This window comes from Drosophila kikkawai, chromosome 2L (genome assembly GCF_030179895.1).
Source record: "Drosophila kikkawai strain 14028-0561.14 chromosome 2L, DkikHiC1v2, whole genome shotgun sequence".
Classification (NCBI taxonomy): domain Eukaryota; kingdom Metazoa; phylum Arthropoda; class Insecta; order Diptera; family Drosophilidae; genus Drosophila; species Drosophila kikkawai.
Genome location: NC_091728.1, coordinates 20,605,152 through 20,622,935, shown reverse-complemented (window position 1 = coordinate 20,622,935; position 17,784 = coordinate 20,605,152). Strand labels below are relative to the sequence as shown.

At 36.5% G+C, this 17,784-nt stretch overlaps 3 protein-coding genes across 5 annotated transcripts in view; all 3 read left to right on the top strand.

Moving 5' to 3' along the window:
• The window catches only part of mtgo (miles to go), a 144,040-nt gene that overhangs the window by 67,183 nt on the left and 59,073 nt on the right, over window positions 1-17,784 (top strand). Inside the window, exons 1-2 of one of the 3 annotated variants that reach the window (XM_017163694.3) lie at window positions 1,707-1,917; window positions 4,070-4,660. The exons of the other annotated variants lie outside the window; for them this stretch is intronic. The gene's annotated coding sequence lies outside the window, so the exon portion shown is untranslated. Of the gene's footprint in view, window positions 1-1,706; window positions 1,918-4,069; window positions 4,661-17,784 lie in introns of those variants that run through there. 3 annotated transcript variants of the gene reach the window in all.
• On the top strand, window positions 5,923-7,468 carry LOC108072527 (uncharacterized). Its single transcript, XM_017163701.3, has one exon. The coding sequence runs from the start codon at window positions 6,125-6,127 to the stop codon at window positions 7,424-7,426; it is 1,302 nt and encodes a 433-aa protein (XP_017019190.1). The 5' UTR covers window positions 5,923-6,124; the 3' UTR covers window positions 7,427-7,468.
• On the top strand, window positions 7,724-10,235 carry LOC108072525 (uncharacterized). Its single transcript, XM_017163698.3, has one exon. It carries the CDS (start codon window positions 7,811-7,813, stop codon window positions 10,058-10,060), a length of 2,250 nt encoding a protein of 749 aa, XP_017019187.1. The 5' UTR covers window positions 7,724-7,810; the 3' UTR covers window positions 10,061-10,235.

Sequence of the window (17,784 nt, the reverse complement as noted above, 5' to 3'; positions counted from 1 at the left end):
TATAAAAGAAGCAAAAAGGCGCTCCAACTCGTAGTCGTACATACAAACCATAAAACGTTTCGCATTTCAAAGGCCACACACATTATTATTATTTTCAGCTATTACTTTGGGGTATTTTTCAAAAGTTTTCAATTTATTTTTTGTGCGGAAAACTGATACGACGACGTCTTTGACTTAACTTGAAGCCCTGAGTTATTGCCTTAACATAAATGCCTGCCTCTCGGTCGGTCGGTCGTTTGGTTAGCTCAGCTTAGACCCTCGCAATATCTCGAAGTATCTCGAAAAACGAAAAAACCCTCTCCAATTACAATTCATTTTTGGCATTCACTCAGTCAAGTCAGAGTTCAAAATGTTATCACCCACACATACACAAACATACAATTATTCTTCAGCCACGGAAATCTCATTGATTTTTCTGGTTTCATCTTGGGTTCACTTTTGGGGTTATCAATTGTCCAATAATAATACTCTGTGTATTCAAATATAAAACAATTATTCGACTTGTATTTCTGGGAATGGGAGCCCAGAGATTGGAAAGATGAGTTCATTGTCCAACCAAAGGTTGATTTTTGTTCGATTTTTAATTTAGAAATGTCGAAAATGATTATATTTAATATAGAACATGAATAAATTCTTCAAAAATCTAAATAATTCCCAGAAAAAAACTATACAAAATTGCTTTCCAGGAACACGAATCAAAAACTTAAAACTTAAAACTTTTCCCAAATTTGGAATGCGTAATGCAATTATTAATAATTGCCAGCGCTCAAATTTTCCTTAAAAAAAAAAACTTTAAAAATTTTGCTGAAACAAGGAAATCTTTGCAAGAAATCGGGAAATCCCACTACATTTTTGTTGTCTTTTTTCGTTTTTCTCTTAAGAGAGTCTCTCTTTGGTTTCGGTTATGTGTGTGTGTGTGTTTGTTTCTCATCGTAAAAATGCAGTGAGAGAGGAATGCCGGTTTTTGTGCCACTGTGTGTGTACGTAAATGTATCTGTGTGGGTTACTACGTTCGCTCGCTTTTGTATCTCTCAGATAAATTGTAGTAGTAAAAATTCCGCTCAGCTGTGTTGCGGGTTTTATTTGTTGTTTCGGAATAACAACAACAAAAGCAACGGGTATATGTGTTCCAGTACCGACTTCCAGTTTTGAGATACATTTCGGAGTTCCAATGAGAGCGCACGCTTCGTGTCCGCTTCGCCAACCGATGCACAGTGGGTTATTTGACCCCAAAATCAAATATAGTGGAAATATTTTGAATGGGGACTTATTTCTTATGTGGGTAATGGGTAGATTAAGTTAACAAAGGAGTTTTATATTTATATAGATGCCTTATATTTAGACGAATAGTAATATAATTGGTTAATAATAAATTTGGTTAACAAAAAACGGATATATAATATAATCTTAAAGATTGACTTATAAATGCGGATTATATTTTTGTTTAAGAAAACTAATTTTTGTTATTAAAACCCCCAAGAATGTCTATTATTTAATTTTTTTAGGACATTAAAAAAGTATTGCGACTCTAATAACCAAATGCACAATTAGTTTCTTAAATAAATCAACACTTTTTGGGTGCAATACCCCACTGTGCGGATGCTACTTCGGCTTTCGGACTCCGATTCCTCCTCGGATTTCCATTCGGTTTCGGTTTCGGACTCGAGCGGCCTCCGCCACGATTGCCAACACAGTCCGATATTCACTCTCAAACTGTACGGTTTGGCAGCGGCAGCTGTTTGGGAAAAGCGGAAAAGCCGAGGAGGAAAAGCGGAATAGGGAATAGCGAGGGGAAAGGCGAGCAGGGGAAGCTGAGCGGTAGAAGGCAGAGCGCGTCGTGTGTTGTCTTCCTCCTCATCTGCGAAATACGAAATTCCGCAATAAACAATTGTTGTTCAAGTTTAAACAATTCTAAAAGTGAGTGTTCCAAGAAGTGCATCCAGAGCCAAACAAAAAATCTGAGAAATCTACAAAAGAAATTCGAGTAAATAACACTGAATCAAAGAGAAGAAGATACAATTAATCAAAATAAAATAACTAAGCCTTCAAAATGTTGTAAAAATCCTGAAAAAATAAGCAAAGTTCATAATATTGGAATATTAAAAGTCAATTTAAAACAAGATCTTTTTAAAATAAAGACAAAAACTGTAAGAAACTAAAAGAACAAACCAAAAACTAAACAAAAATATTTCCTTAATAACAATTGTCTAAAAAAAAAGAACTAAACAAAAAATAATTACTTTAAAAACCTATAAAAAGGAAATCAAACTTTAAAAAAATTTAGTAATAACCATTCATTGTTATCTCCCCATTCATCCAGTTCTTTTGTGCCAAAAAAAAGATACTACATAATAGTCATAAACATAACAATTGCAATAATCATAAATAATAACAACAATTTCGTGTGACGTTTTAGTTAATGCCAAAAAAGAACGACAAGAGAAAAATAAACAACAAAACAAAAAGCAACCACTTTTTTCAATTGTAATTTCCGGTGTAGCGGAATTTCACTGTGCATTGTCTTTCTCTGTGAGTGTGTGTGTGTGTGCTGGCGATTGAGTGAGCCAGTGTGCGTGTGGGTGAGTGTGGGAGAGAGAATCAAGAAGGAAAAAGAAAGAAAATCTGGAGAAAAAAAAAAAAACATAAACAGCCCAGAACAACGTGTTCACTCAACTACGAGTGTGTGTTTGTGTGTGAAAAAAAAAGAAAACTGAACCCTACACAAATAAAATTCAAATAAAATAATAAAAACAAGACCCCAAAGAAGTGCAAAAATGGCCTTTATTGAATTTATAGCCGACTTTTGTCTCTACGGTCCATATTGAGGTTACATAAAGATTCACAAAAAATCCAGCAAGAAAGGAAATTTGAACTATATAACATGCCATAAAAATTGTTATTAAAAAATTGATTATACCAAAGTTAAGCCAAATTTTGTATTTGTTTGTTTATGGTAGTTAACAGGAGAAGTTTCAGGAGTCTCTTAAAAATAATAAAATAGCAATTTAATATATACTTAAAACTTAAGCAGCGAGTACTATTGAATATGTATTATAAAATTTTCTAGTGAACTGTATTACTTAACTGACACTTACTAGGAATTGATTAGCTAAACAACTAGGGAAATTCTCAGAAATAAGCTTATGAGTTCTTCCAAGAATTTGAATCTAAAGATTATATAAAAGTATTATAAATATTTTCTAATTCAAAGGAAATTCATTAAAATATATATTTCCATCTTTTGTCACCAGATAAGACCTGTAATAATTCAATAGATACCTTAACTTTTGCTCACCCAACGAGCCTATAAATTCCTACCAATTACCGATAAAATCCACTCAATAAGCTGCTCGAAACTTTTACTTTAATTGGCCTATCGAAATTTTAGCCAAGGAATTATGGCCCAAAACTGACCTAACCCAATCACCGAGTTGACTGCAGGCAAATATTTATCTGGTCAGGGCAAAGTTCAACTTCAGGCAGACCGTGTTATCTCAGTAGACACTTTAACTAAGCTTCCCATCAATTGTGCAAGGGAAAACTTTCGAAAACAGTTAGATTTGTATGTACTTCTCAAGGCCGCAGAACTTTGATTAAACATAAGCCACACCCCCCTTGCAGAATGGAGTAAGGTTCAGGAAATTTCCACTCCCTCTCGACTGTCAGCTAATTAACATGGAAAATTTCGCCAGAATATATCGTTTACTTAAGGCGAACTTTTGGGGAGAGATATAATGGGGAAAGTGGGGGGAGGCGGCGCCATAAGTTTTCAGAATTTATAGAGTCGACGGCGAGCCGTGCATAAATGAAGCTTTCTATCGATAGATAAATATAGCTGGCGAGAAACAGATACAAGTGCTTGTAGATACAAAGAAGCAACCACAAACAATTGGCTATAATAAACAATTAAAAATTATTTACTTGCCGGCGCTGCTGCTGCCGTTTCGATAGAAATTGAAATTGAATTATAAACAACTGGGTGGGTGATTCAGTGCAACCTCAACTATGGCCTGGACAAGCAATCTATATATATATATGTATCTGATGCATCAATCTATATTTTTTCCAGTCTGTGGGCCAAAGTGCAATACCCAATCGAACACTGAAGCATTCCATTTAAACTAATACTTGATCAAAGTGCAATACAAATAAATCCAGCTGAAAATCAATGTGTGTTCACTGATTTGTTTATAAAAAACATAAAGCATAAATGGATTTGCATAGAAAAAACGCAGCGAAAAGCAAATCTAATTAACTATTTTCCCAGCAAAATCATTAAAGTAATAAACATACATAAAAAAATTTACGAATAAACTAAATAAGCATTTAAAATAACAATTTTGTGCAATTTCAATTTTAACTATAATAAAATCGAACAACAAAAATTAATAGCCTTGAAAAGGTAAACAGATTTTTGCTGAAAAAACTTTTTGCTTAAATCAAAAATAAAATAAAACACTTTATAAATATAACTTAGCTAAATTGTTATAAAAATAAAATTTATAAAATTACAAATAAAATACACTTTTAAATACTACAACTTTTTTTATAATTAATAAAGTGACAAAAATATAATATATGCAAATATTAAAACCAACTTTAAATGCAATTTACTGAAAAGGATTACATTTAAAACTAAAGTCGCTGAATTTTCTTCACTGTAAGTATAAAAATTAATTTTTTAAATTTAATACAAGAATATAAAACACTTTCAATCAATCCAAAAACGTTAAAACTCTTTGCTGCAACTTGGGAATTTAATAAGAAAAATAGATTTTTTATAGGAAACCTTAAACTTTATAGGACTTTTAATAGTTCTTAATTCATTTGTAATTGCAATTAAGTAAAGACTCTTTCTTCTTATCAACAATTAAAAGGTTGACCCATTTTATGGTTTTATTTTTGTAATGTAGGTCAGCTTTTCACTTGTTCGTTGAGGTGGATTCCCTTATTTTTGTTTGCAAAATATATATTTTGATAAAAAAACCCCACTTACCTGAGTGATTCTCACATAAGAGGCTTACTAGACAAACAACAAAATCCCCCTCAAATAAATTTAACTCAATTGCCCAAACATTTCGCCTCGATTGTAGATCGTAAATGGTAGATGCTTTTATTATAAAGAAATATATATATATATTTCTATTGTGGAGCCTTTCGTGTAAACCTTTTTGACACACACATAGACACCCGGGAAATTGATTGTTTTCCCCCTGATAACAACAAACGAACATGCAATTTTGTAATTATTAATTTTACGGTCTGTTTGAGTCGAGCTTGTTATTTGTGCGAATTTTAAGAAGAATTCCTTGCACCCACAGGTGCAGCGCGCCTAACTGTTGATCGTTTCCGCCCGGCATTATTTTTGTATTTACTTTTTTTGTTGGCCAAAAAAACTGTCCAACTGTGTCGGAGGTCAGTGAACTCGCGATGCGTGTTTGTTTAGGCCCGAAAATCCCACCATTGCTTTATTGCGGTTATTGACTTTCAACTCATTCCACTTCTTCATCTCTTTCATCTTTGGCCTTTTTTTTTTTGGCCCACGCACACTTGTCCATCATGGTTCTGGGCCTAATTTCCTTTTCGGGTTTGGGTGTGTTTCTCATCCACAAAAAAAGGGGACGCGGCAAACGAATTAACATAATCAAATTTACCTTTTTTCTGTACGTTGCGAACACGTTTCGTGGCCTTTTTTCGTAAAATGAGAAAAGTAAAAACTATTATTTAATTTTCGTGTCAGTCGGCGCGATGCCCCAGCAAATGGCATTGATGTATTGAGGTATTGATGCCCATTTTACACCTGCCAATCCCGCCCAGACAAGGTGAGCACTCCAAACAGATTATGCCACGAGGGCCGGATTGAAGAGGAGGCTCGGAAATTGTAATCTAATAATATTCAAGATCTAGGTATGGGTTTTACACCAGTTTTCTGTTGCTATTTAATATTGTTAATATTCTAAACTATTCAAGCATTTGTTTACTTGTCAAAAATTTTAGTTTTTAGTTTGGGATCAATTGAACCCCCTTTTGTCGAAGCTTTTACCATGTCCTCGTGGTCTGCAATTAGAGGATTCGTGTGAGGACTTTCACTGTGTGACGTGTCCTCGGATCCAAAATTCGAAAAATGAACTTTAATAGCATTTACTGTGGAAATGCAGAATCAAATTATCCACCAAGACTGGGCATTTGTAAGCGGAAAACATGGCGACAGCGACAGCAAGCTCGACACGAGACCCAGGATCGCCGTCAATGGCGGGAGCAGAATCAAGCGGTGATCGAGCGGTTGTCCCAGATGGTCGGTGCTTGGCCCCAGGATGTCGGTGACTTCCTCTACGACCTCACCCTGAAGAAATATTCGCATTTGCTAAACCCCCGGGATCGTGGATGGAGCTTCTGCAAGGTGCCACTCTGCTATCCGAATGTCTGTGACCGCTACATGGGTATATTCGATCGGTCTGGCAACTTGAGGGATCCCACGCATCCGAAGTGTCTCCATCATCTGCTCCAGTTGCTGCTGGATCATCTCAATGGCGGTTGCTATAACAGCTGCCTGGGGTTGCCCCTGCACGCGGAGTATTCTGGCGGTTGTCCACCCAGTCTTCGCAGATACAGAAATGTTGTTAAAATCCACGATTCAGAAGTAGAGGGCATCGATGAGCACGCTAGGGAATCCTTAACCTGGGATCCGGGAAGTCCGTTGCCCAGGAAATTTAATATCAAAAGTAAAGCCGCCACAATACCACCACCAATAGAATCACAAAATGATTTACCAACCAGCAGCCCAAGGATGTCAATAGAAGGACCCTATAAGCGTGACGATCCCGATAAAGCTAAAAAGCAAATCCCGAGGAAGGATCTTGGCCGATATTCGGTCTTTCTCAATGATGAACTCGCCTTGGCCCACAATAGATCGTACTTCTATATGGAGAATATGGTAAATGAGGCGCTAGAGCGACGACGCAATAAGAACAGTTATGTTGGACCCATAGGGAATCTAAGGACCGAACGACTGCGCGTTCTTATTAAAACTTTAATTGAGAAAAAGGGACGCCGAGTAGATCCCCAAGAGTTGAACAGGATCATCGACAAAGTTGATCTCAGCCATCACGTTGAAAAGAAACGTCTGAAGCAAATAGCCATTGAGATCTCGACGCTTTACAGCTCCGTTGTGCAGTCGAATTCGAATTTTAACAAGTCGAAACTCCCAGCGTCTCAGAGACGCCCCAAAAAAGTACTAGGGACTCTAAATATTGCGATCCATGAGCCCCTCGTAAATCGTAATAATAGTAAAGTCTCTAGCAAGCGCAATACCTGGCTGAAACCTCAGGATCATCGTAAATCTTTAGTAACCCATCGAACTACTTGGAAAGGCAGCCATAACAAGGATATGGAAAGGCTCTCAACGAAACACAGGAAATCGTTATAGTTTATTTTTGAAATTAAAATTGATCGAAAATTATCTTAAACATTCACATCTTAGAGGTTTATTTTAAAAGGATTCAGAAGCTATGATCAAAATTTAAATGTTATTAGATTAGGATATTAATTGGAAAATAGAAGAAATTACATACAAATTCGCTCAGTTATTAGTAATAAATATATGCAGTCAATGTTTGGAACAAAACCAAAGTGCTAAACCGTATCTTTCCTTTAATAAAGGTTTGGTCTTGAGTTTTTCATACTTTCCCCTTCGTCGCAGTATGCTTGGGGGTTTAAATATTTGATTTTTCCCATTCTAAATCTCAATTTTCGATCAAAATTAACAAAATTCCCCCTATTTTTTGGAAAACCCTAAGACGGCCAGGCCAAAATGTATTCCTGTTGCTGCCGATCGCGCGGCGATCGCACCGATCCGATGGCCTGCCTGCCATCGTTTCCGCGTCTCCAGCGCTCTTCTTTTTTGGAGGGAAGACAAGGCAGCTCTTGTTTGTCGACCAAAAGGCGATGGGGTCTGATGAATGTGGGCATGATTCAGGCACTGGCCAAGATGGTGAATCAATCGACCGAAAGGGTGGGCCAGTTTCTACATCAGCTCACCCTGCAGCTCTTTGCAAGGATTTTGCAACCATTGATGGCCGGTTGGAATACGCGCAAGATTCCGTTTACTCTGCCCGACACCTGTGAGCTGTACTACGGAATATTCGATGAGTGTGGCAACATCAGGTGTCCCATACCCACAAGGACCCTGCTCATTCTTATAACCATGATGCAGTATTTCCTAAACTTGCCAAGAGAGTGTGGCAGAAAAATAGAAGGCCTCAAGCGGAGATGTAAGTGTGGGAGTACCGAAGATAGCCTCAAGGACATACATAATCCCGGTTATTGTCGGAATGTTGTACTTTTCGGTGGTCCCAGGACCCCGAGAAGCGAACCCTCCCCGAGGAGCGTTATTTGGGCCGGTCTCAGACGATTGGGTTACGATAGGTCCAGTGCCGGCCTACAGAGCTTTTCCTCGGACGAGTCCATACCCTATGGCTATGCTCCACATCTGTGTCCTTGCCAGGGTTCTGGAGCTCCTAGAAAGCCTGCGGTTAGTCAATATGCCAATATTTCGGGGCCCATGGCTTGGCAGACTGCCTGCGAGCGGGAGCTTCAAAGTCCCCTGTTAGTTTCCGATTGCAAACAGAGGGCTCCGTTGGAACAGATGTCACCGAAGCAAGTGCAATGCTATTGCATAGCCAACATCTCCGATCTATACACTGCAGTTGTACAAAATCAACATTCACGCCAACTTTTAACAGAAATCAAGCCGCGAAAACCAAGAATTATACCCTGCCGTCAGGAAAAGAGCCGATGCGGTGGCGGCATGATGATGATTCCCCAACCCTATTGCAATAGCATGCCCTGGAGTTGGTTGCATCGCGACCCAAAGAAAGCAATCCAACTTCCCAATGGAAGGGTAATGACTCTATATGGAGGCCAACTTATCAAGAAAGGGTATCAAAGACTTGGGTGTAACTATGATCAGGTTAAGCCCCTCAGGGAAAATAGACTATTGCCTGATGGGTATTCACCTCAAGACAGTGCTCTCCAAGCCTTGAAGCCCTATAGGCCACAAGAAAGAGTCTACTTTACCACTGACAACTGCTCAAAAGCTCTGCATAATCTTCCCCAGATTGGTTATACAAGAGATATATCGGGACAATTGGAGGATCAAGTAAATCAAGCTAGGCTGGTCAAGGATCCCTTGGATTATTGCCAAGAGATGATGGAGATAGATCAATTGAGAGTTCACAAAACATGGAGTTTTTCAAGACCTCTTTCACCTATAAGCAGTAAAAGAATTCAAAACAATTCCATTTCCAAGAATGTTTTAAAATCAAATTATTTAGAAAGAAGTAAAATCCCTAAGAGATCTAATCAAGACAGCTCCTTGGAGCCCGAGAAAGCAAACCCTGTTAAAAAGATCCTACAAACCAGGAATATAGTTTCCCCTGAAGCTAGTAAGGTTATGACACCCGATTACTCGGGTTCAGGGGAATATAGAAAGGATACAGATAAAGAAAATTCTAGAACGAAAAAGGATTCAAGAAAAGTGGCTGGTGAAAGTCTATTTTTTATATCACCTGCAAGGGTTATAACAAGTCAGCTCAAACTAGTGAAACCTAATATGTTCCATTCTAGCTCAATGGTAAAATCATTAATGAATCAAAAATCTATTCAAAGTTTTAAATCCTTAGAGAAAAAAGTACATTTTCCGGTTCCCACAATTAGAGAAATGCAAGAAGAGCCTATAAAACCCTACAAATATAAGACCAAAAGTAGAGATCATACCCAGACATTACATAAACTATATAAAAGATCCTCGGAGGAAAATTATAAAGAAAAGATGAACAGAAAAGCTCACTTTCAAAGAAATATTTTACGAAATCGATCAATTAGTAGAGAACGAACCAAGACTCAATCAAGAGAAAGCAAGTCACCAGAATCAAAGCTTAGATTCCCTAATTTATTTCTTGCTTTAAGTAGAAAAATCAATGAAAGATCTGGTAATACCAAGGAAATGGGTCCAAGAAATATAAGAATATCACATAAATCAAGAGTCAAGACCACCGAATAGTAATTACCAAAGAAAAGTCCCTGAAAAAGGAAGTCAAGAAGCTAAATATCAGATCAACTTGATCTATTCCCATAAATAGTTTTTAGTTTTAGTTATTTTAAACAAGTGTCATCAAATCGTGTGCCTGGCCGCCTATTAAATTATATTTTGAAAAGTGTGTGGTTTCAACACCAAATATCGTATATTATCCCAATCCATTTTGGGTTCCAGGGGTTTCCACCTCTGCTGATTTGAAAGCCGCAGAATTTGCAGTATAGTTGCGGTGCCATTGGCTGCGCTTTTACCTCTTTTCATTTCGGGTGACGATGATGTTAATGATGATGATGATGATGGTGGTGATGCGGCTGCTGCTGCGGGATTCCGCTTAAAAGCTTTTCGCTCGCACATTCCTTTAAACCTTTTTGGACCCCATATCCGTATAGTTGGCTTGATTCCCTCAAAAGTTGGTCTGATTTAAATATTTCGCCGCGTTTATTTGAATATTTTTGTGCAGGCACGCAAAACTTTGAGGAGGCTGGGGCTCTCTTGGCTCATTTCGAGGCTTTTACTTTACTTTGGGGGCCCATAATATTACCCTCTACCCCAAAAAAACTCATCTATTCGCTATATAGTATATGTATGTATGTGCGGGCTGTAGGCCATAAGCCGAAGGGCAAACGTTTTGTGGCCAAAACGCAATTTTCCTGCTAAAGTCGAGAAGCGTGTTAGTAACAAGTGCCTCTCACTTTGTTGGGCCCCTCTGGGTGGGCCTATCAACTTGTTCGCCAGCTCTTTTCAGCTGGCTGAGCGGCTGGGATTTAGGATTTAAGACAAACAGATTAGAAATTCATACGAGATTTAAGTGAATAGATGAATGAATACATTTGGAATTTATGGAGAGAACGGGTACAGCCAATGAAGGGTTTTGGTATGAGGAAAGACCTGGAAATTAAACCCATCTTATAGGGATTTGATTTGGTTAATTAATTAGTTTAATTTTCATTTATTTTCTAGTGATATATCTTAGCTTACATAGTATTGTTTAGCTTGTTTTTGTTATATTTTAAATAACTAAATAAAAACAACTCGAGTACCAAAATTCACCATCATAGCTCTCTCTAAAGCCAAGTTACTAGAGGTTACCAGCTACTCCCTCTAGCATCTCTCCTCCCATTCTCCATCTATTGGCCGCCATGTCGCCATAGTGCTTATCAGTCTGATGCGACTCTGATGATAATAATTCAGAGTCAAATATCTAGCGACGTCTGGTGGCCAAGAGGCATGATTTATGGCATTCCATTCGAGACTTAAACAATACGATAATTATTTATTAGAGTGGATCCCTCTGGGTACTCTCCTAGTACTATAGTACTTTGTGTAAGCGATGCAAACATACAAATATGTGTATATAAATAATAAGTTTTTGTTTGGCTGCAATGACTTTGCTGCCTTCGCCTCCCCTCGTGCGGCAATTTATAATGTTGAGTGCCAAGCAGTTAGGAGGGATCTCCGTTTATATATCTATATATATATATAAGAGCTCCCCGTATATAGTATCTATGGGGAGAGAGTACAGAGCCAGAGACAGACCAGAGTCGCCCTGACAAAACCAGTTGGAAATGGCCTGGCAAACGGAATTTATTGCAATGGAGTGCTGAAAACTAAATCATCATCTTCCATCCAGAGATCCAGTCCGAGGGATTGCGATTTGTGGCGCGGGGACGAGGGACGTGGCCGGAGGGGGGGAATGGGCCAGAACAATTGATACACTCTCCACCAGCTCATTTAATATTTATGCGCATTTAGCCGGGCACTTTTTCTATGGCAATAGTTTCAGTTGGCCCATGCGTAAATATGCGCAAAATAAATACATTTTTTATCTCCATTTTATTATTTCTGCCGTTTTTTTTTTCTTTTGGCTCTACTGCTGGTAGGCATAATTTATGCCCATGGAAGGGAAATATTTAACGCCTTTCAACAAAAATCGAGGCTCTCCGCATATATATATGTATATGGTATATATGTAGGATATTAGAGAAACCCTAGTAAAAACCTCAAGCAGGCATCTATAAAATAAAAGTAAATTGGTTGTCCGGCTTTGGTTTGCTGCTGGCCCGCTTTCCCCCTCAAAACAGCCCCAGTTCCGCATTTTTCTCCTCTTTTCCTTTTTCTGTGATTTTTTTTTTTTTTTCCTACAATATATGTATATATACGAACAATATATTTTTTTGTACGTTTCTCCTTCTGCTCGTGTCGAGTTGTTCAAGCTGTGGCATAATTTTTACGCATTTGCTCGGACCCCCAACAGCAAAAGTGTTGATAAAAAGAAAAAAAAAAATCAAATAAAATAAGGAAAGGGGCGATAGAGCGGGGTGGGCGTGGCACACGCATAGACTTCCTGCTTGTACTACTACAAAAAAATAAATAATAAAGAAAAACGTTGAGCTGAAAGAGAGGCTGGCAGCTGGAGGAGCAAAGTTAAACAATTCATGGTCGAAGCTTTATGCTTTATATGCAAACTTTGAGTTTTGATTTCGGATGTCAGAGGAGCTCTAATTTTTTTTTCTATCTTTTCTTTTTGTATGTGTTTGTGTGTGTTATCTATGCCGGCGGCTGCCAAGACGCACATTGTGGCACACACAAACGCACTCTGAAATGAACTACAATGTGGGGTTTGGATGCCCTTGTGGATCAAAGGGGTCCATTGAATTAAATAGGGGATTAGGTCTTAGATTAAACAAAAATATTAAAATAAATTGTAGGACATTTTAAAAATTTAAAATATAATTTAATGTATTTTTAAAATAGTAATTGTTTTGTAAAAAAGGTTACGGGAATGTATTGAATAAAAATAAATATAAAATAAAAATATTTAAAAAATGTTTAGCAAATACAACAAATTTCTAAAATATATATATATTTTTACAATATTAATTTAGTTGGTAAAAAGATTAGAGAAATGTATTAAGTAAAAATAATTAATAGTTATAGAAATTACCTAATAATAATATTGTATAAATATCTTTATTTTGATTATTTAATTAAAACTATTATTATTTTTTTGAATAAATATTTAAATACTTAACATTTGGCATTGATAACTTTTTTTTACTTAACAAACTTTTAGGAAAATATTTATTATTTCTTTAATTATTTATTTAAACACAAACTCTTTAAAAACACATTTTTATCTCTACTCTCTAAAATAAAAACTCTTCAAAATTCATGTATTTTGATTATTTAACCTAAAATTTACTTAATTTAATTTTCAATATATAACAAATTACTAAATAACTTAATTTCTTAAATAAACTTTACATATAAGGTAGTGTAGTACCTTCCTCGTCGAAACTAAATTAACGCGAATCGCAAATTTCTGCTTGTTTTATGTTTATTTGTTTGGGGCCGCGACGTTTGCCAAAAACCAAGGCTGTCTGTCTATATATCTGCGCGATGTCCCTGCCACCCCTTTTTGCCTCCCCAGGCTTTCCATACCCACTTCTCAACCTCCCCCCCCTCCTTGTGTCCCTGTACAGGCTCGTTTTGTGTGAGGCCAAAATCCACTTAAATCGATAAAAACTATCAAATCTGTGCGGGGCGTGTGCCTTAGTTGTCGGTTTTATTTTATTTTTTTTTTTTTTGCTCCGTTCTTCTTGTTTCCTTCTCCGCCGGAGTCTGACCCGGAGTTTCGTCACTCATACGCCATGTGCGCCGTCTCCAGCGTCGTCGTCGCCACTCATTTTTCGCCCATGTTGCGTATGTTGTCAAGTCTCTTCCGTTTGCTGCCTCTCACCAAAAGTTGTGTTTGTTTCTCTCTGTGTGCACAGAGAAAAAAAAATGGGATAAACAGGGATTTTATTTAAATTAAGGTTTAATTATTTAGAAGTTATTTCATTGATATTTAAAAGGCTTAGAAGCTTCTTTATATAATTAAGAAATTTGTAATAAAATTATAATAATAGAAAAATCAGAGCTAATTTTAAAAAATTTAATTTTAATAGTAGTAAATTTTTTTTAAAAATATATTAAACATTTTTTTCATTAATAGTGAGAATAATAATAGTAAGAACATTTTGAAAACTTGATTTTCTTATAATTATAATTTTTGCAATTAATAAAATCATTAAAATCAGCATTATCCATACTTATTCCCCTCAATTTATCTTAGTGCACATTGCATGTGTGTGTGTTAACTTTTTTCTTGGCAGCGGCCAACGAAATTGTGCTCAGCATTATTATTGTTGTTGCTGCTGGCATGTCCGTTTTGGCATGGACTTGGCCCAAACTCATTGTTTGGGGAATCCCCCCAACTCCGTCTATATTTCGATTTCTTTCTTTTTTTTCTGGGTGGTTCGGTTAGGCAGCAGCATTTCCGTTCTTTTCCGCTGTTGTCAAGCAGCTCAAACACAAACACACACACACACACCGAGGGCCATGGTTGTGAGTTTATAGGCGCCGGCATTAGATGATATTTTTCCCTTCTTTCCAAAAAGAAAAATCCAAGGAAAAAAAATGTGTGAGGCCCTCCTCAAAACTATAATGCTAAATGACAAAATATGACAAATTATAATAAAAAGGAACTCGTAGCTCGTAGAAAAAAAAAAAAAGATATTCGCTCAACGAATTTTATGACATTTGTCATGGAAATCTTTCCATTCGGCTGATTCGTCTTTTGTCTGGCCAATTTTGTGGTCGCCTCACATGACAGTCAAACACTTGGGCTCAGGCTCAAAAAAAAAAAGAAGGCCTGCATTAATACAAAAATCACGCACTCGTAAATGTTTCTTTTATTCGCTTTGCGTGCCGGGATTTTACAATGGCTTTAGCGAAAAAAAATAAGGAAAATACTAAAGGAAAGATTAACAATAAACGGATCTAATCATGGTGTAATTATGTGTCACAGTTAAGTGGAGTACATTTTTATGGACAAGAGAAAGAAGTAGGACTTAAATATATTTTACTTCTTTTAATTAGATATTTTGTAAGTTTTTAAAATAATTTCTGGATAAGCAAGTTCAATAATTTGATCAGCAGAATCTTCTAGTTAAAAGATAACTTCAATTTAAGGGTTTTTACATTTTTTAAAATTAATTTCTGGATAATCAAGTTCAATAAGTTTCTGCCTTTGAAGTTTCCCCTGACATCAATCATATTTTTTACCCTGTTAAAACTAAAACTTCATATTCTGCGCCTGGCAAAAAACCTTATTATTATTAAAGCTTCACAGAGTTTCAAATTACTGAACCACAAAAACTTATTCATATCAGTTGGCCAAAAGCACAAACAAAGAAAAAGAGAACCCTTTTTGAACAAAAACGTTTCATATATTCAAAACTAAATTAAGACAGTAACAAAAAGCTGAATCTGGTTGATAATATTGCACTAAAAAACCGGTGAAAATAGGAAAAACACTAACTGGTAAAGGGTTTGTCGGAAATATCCCCGCACTTGACAAAAAAGTAGATCTCGGTTTTGGTTATAATTGGGGGAAAAACCTCACACCGGGCAAAGTTTCCAATTAGAGAGCGAAGCGTAGCAACACTTTTTTTTATTTTTCCATTTTGTTGTCGCTTGTTTGGAAAAATCCAAGTTTGAAGTTTTCCCAGTTTTTTGGTTTTATTTAGTAGTTGCAGTAAGTGTGTGTGAGTGTTTTTAATATATGTTTTGGGCAAAGCAATTTTCACACATGAACCAAAATGGCGCACACAAACAAAACGCAAACTTTATAAACTAATAAACTCGGGCACAGCCTGCTTTTTGCTCCTGCCTTTTGCGCTCTCACTGAGTTTCGATTAAATTTTTGTTTAGGTATTTTTGCGGAACTCTTTTTTTACTGCATTGCCCCTGCCTCTGCCTCTGCCTCTCTGCCTCTCTCAGTGTATAACTCAACAATCGGAAAATTGCTGCAGAAATTTCTGTGTGCTTCATAAATATTTCTCGAACATTTTTCGGGGTATTGCTGCGTTTTTTTCATATTTTTTTTCTTCGGCTCTCGTTTTTGCTTTTCCAAGTGGAGGAGGCCAGTAGATTTTATGCATCGATTGTCGTTTGCCATATGCAACTAGCAATTTCGAATATTTACCACCCTACCCCTCTCTCTATTTTGGAATGACACGTATGTATGCCGACATAGACACACCTCAAGGCATTAGGAAAATTCGGCTAGGGATTTGTTGCCGTTTTGTGATTTTGCAAACAGATTGGAAATTGATTAAGTTGTTGATGAAATAGTAGGAGAACCGGTTGGTGAGGAAGCTAAGGGGATTATTAAGTGCATGGTTTGGCATTTCAATAAATATATCAAGCATTTAGGAAACTGTGTTTTCTACAGGGATTTTCTGGGATATTTCAGAGATTTTCCTGAGATTTAAATTGGCCTCACGAGTGCCCTTAATTTCTAATTTCATTAAATCTGCACAGGCAGCTTCACTAAAATTCATAATTGTGCATGGTACTTTTTGTTTGCTTTTTATTACAAATATTTTTAATTTAAAAACACGATCTCATTTTATTTTATTTCTGCTTTCCACATGCTGCTAATTACACGCCTCACTGCTTGGCCACAATTAATTTAGGGTTTTTTGTTGGGAGTTTTAATTTTTCACTCCAACAAACTACAATTGCAAAATTACAAAAATTACAGAAAAAAAAAAACAAGAGAGCAACGGAAGGCGGAATGGAAATTTCTACCAATTAGTGAAGTGGGGTGGGCCAGGGAAAGGGGTGGGGGGGAAAGAGAAAAAGGAAAAGCAGTTGCAGTTAAGAAGGAATGCAATTATTAAAAAAGGCCAAAAGCAGAGCCATATCAGAAACTAGAATGGTCCCAGCAAAAATTACTAAAATGCAAATGTGAGTCTCTCTGATCTCTGTCCCTTTCCCTGTTGCTGTCTCATTCTGTATTCCTATCTCTTTCGAACGCTCCACAGGCCATCTCTTTTGCACTGTGTGCGGCACAATGATTGCTGCATTTATGAGATAAGTTTTTACTGTCGACAACAATTAAATTACATTTTAGAGTTTATGGCCTTCGGCTGCTCATGGTTGGCGATGGCTCTCGTTGTCGAGTCGCTTCTGTCGCCAAACTTCAATAAATTCTAATAATTTATTTCATTACCAAAGTGTCTGCCATGTGTAACTGTAATTTCTGCTGCATTTAAAATGTATGGAATGCCAAAAAAAAAAATTTGGGGGAAAAAATTGAGAGCACACAGACAATGGGGCCATAAAAAAAGTGTGCTCACAGCTTAGGAGCACTGGTTAGTTGTGCCTTTTTATATCTTTTTAGTTAAAGGAAGGGCTTATCTTGTTGAATTTTTAGGTGTAAAATTGTATACATTTTATTTTGGCATATATAAAATATTTTAATAATTTTTACTTAAGTTTTTATATGGTTTTAAAGCTAAAGAAAGGTTTTAATAGGTTACTACCTAGTACTTCTTTTCGTTTTATAATTTTCCTTAACTTGTAAACACTTTTTTATACCTATTATTTTTATTAAATTATTTAAGTTAAATTTATCCTTTAGCAGTTTTTAAATATATTTTTCCCTACATTTATTGCTTTAATTATTTGTTTACTATATTTACTTTTGACCAACGGTTTTGGTATTCAGGCCAGGGTTTAATTAAATTTTTGTTATCTATGCTCTGTGTCATTTTCATAATTCCGTTAGTTATTTTCTGGCTTTTGTAAATTCTCCCAACAAATTGATAATCATTAGGGCCCGACGACTACGACTATTTATC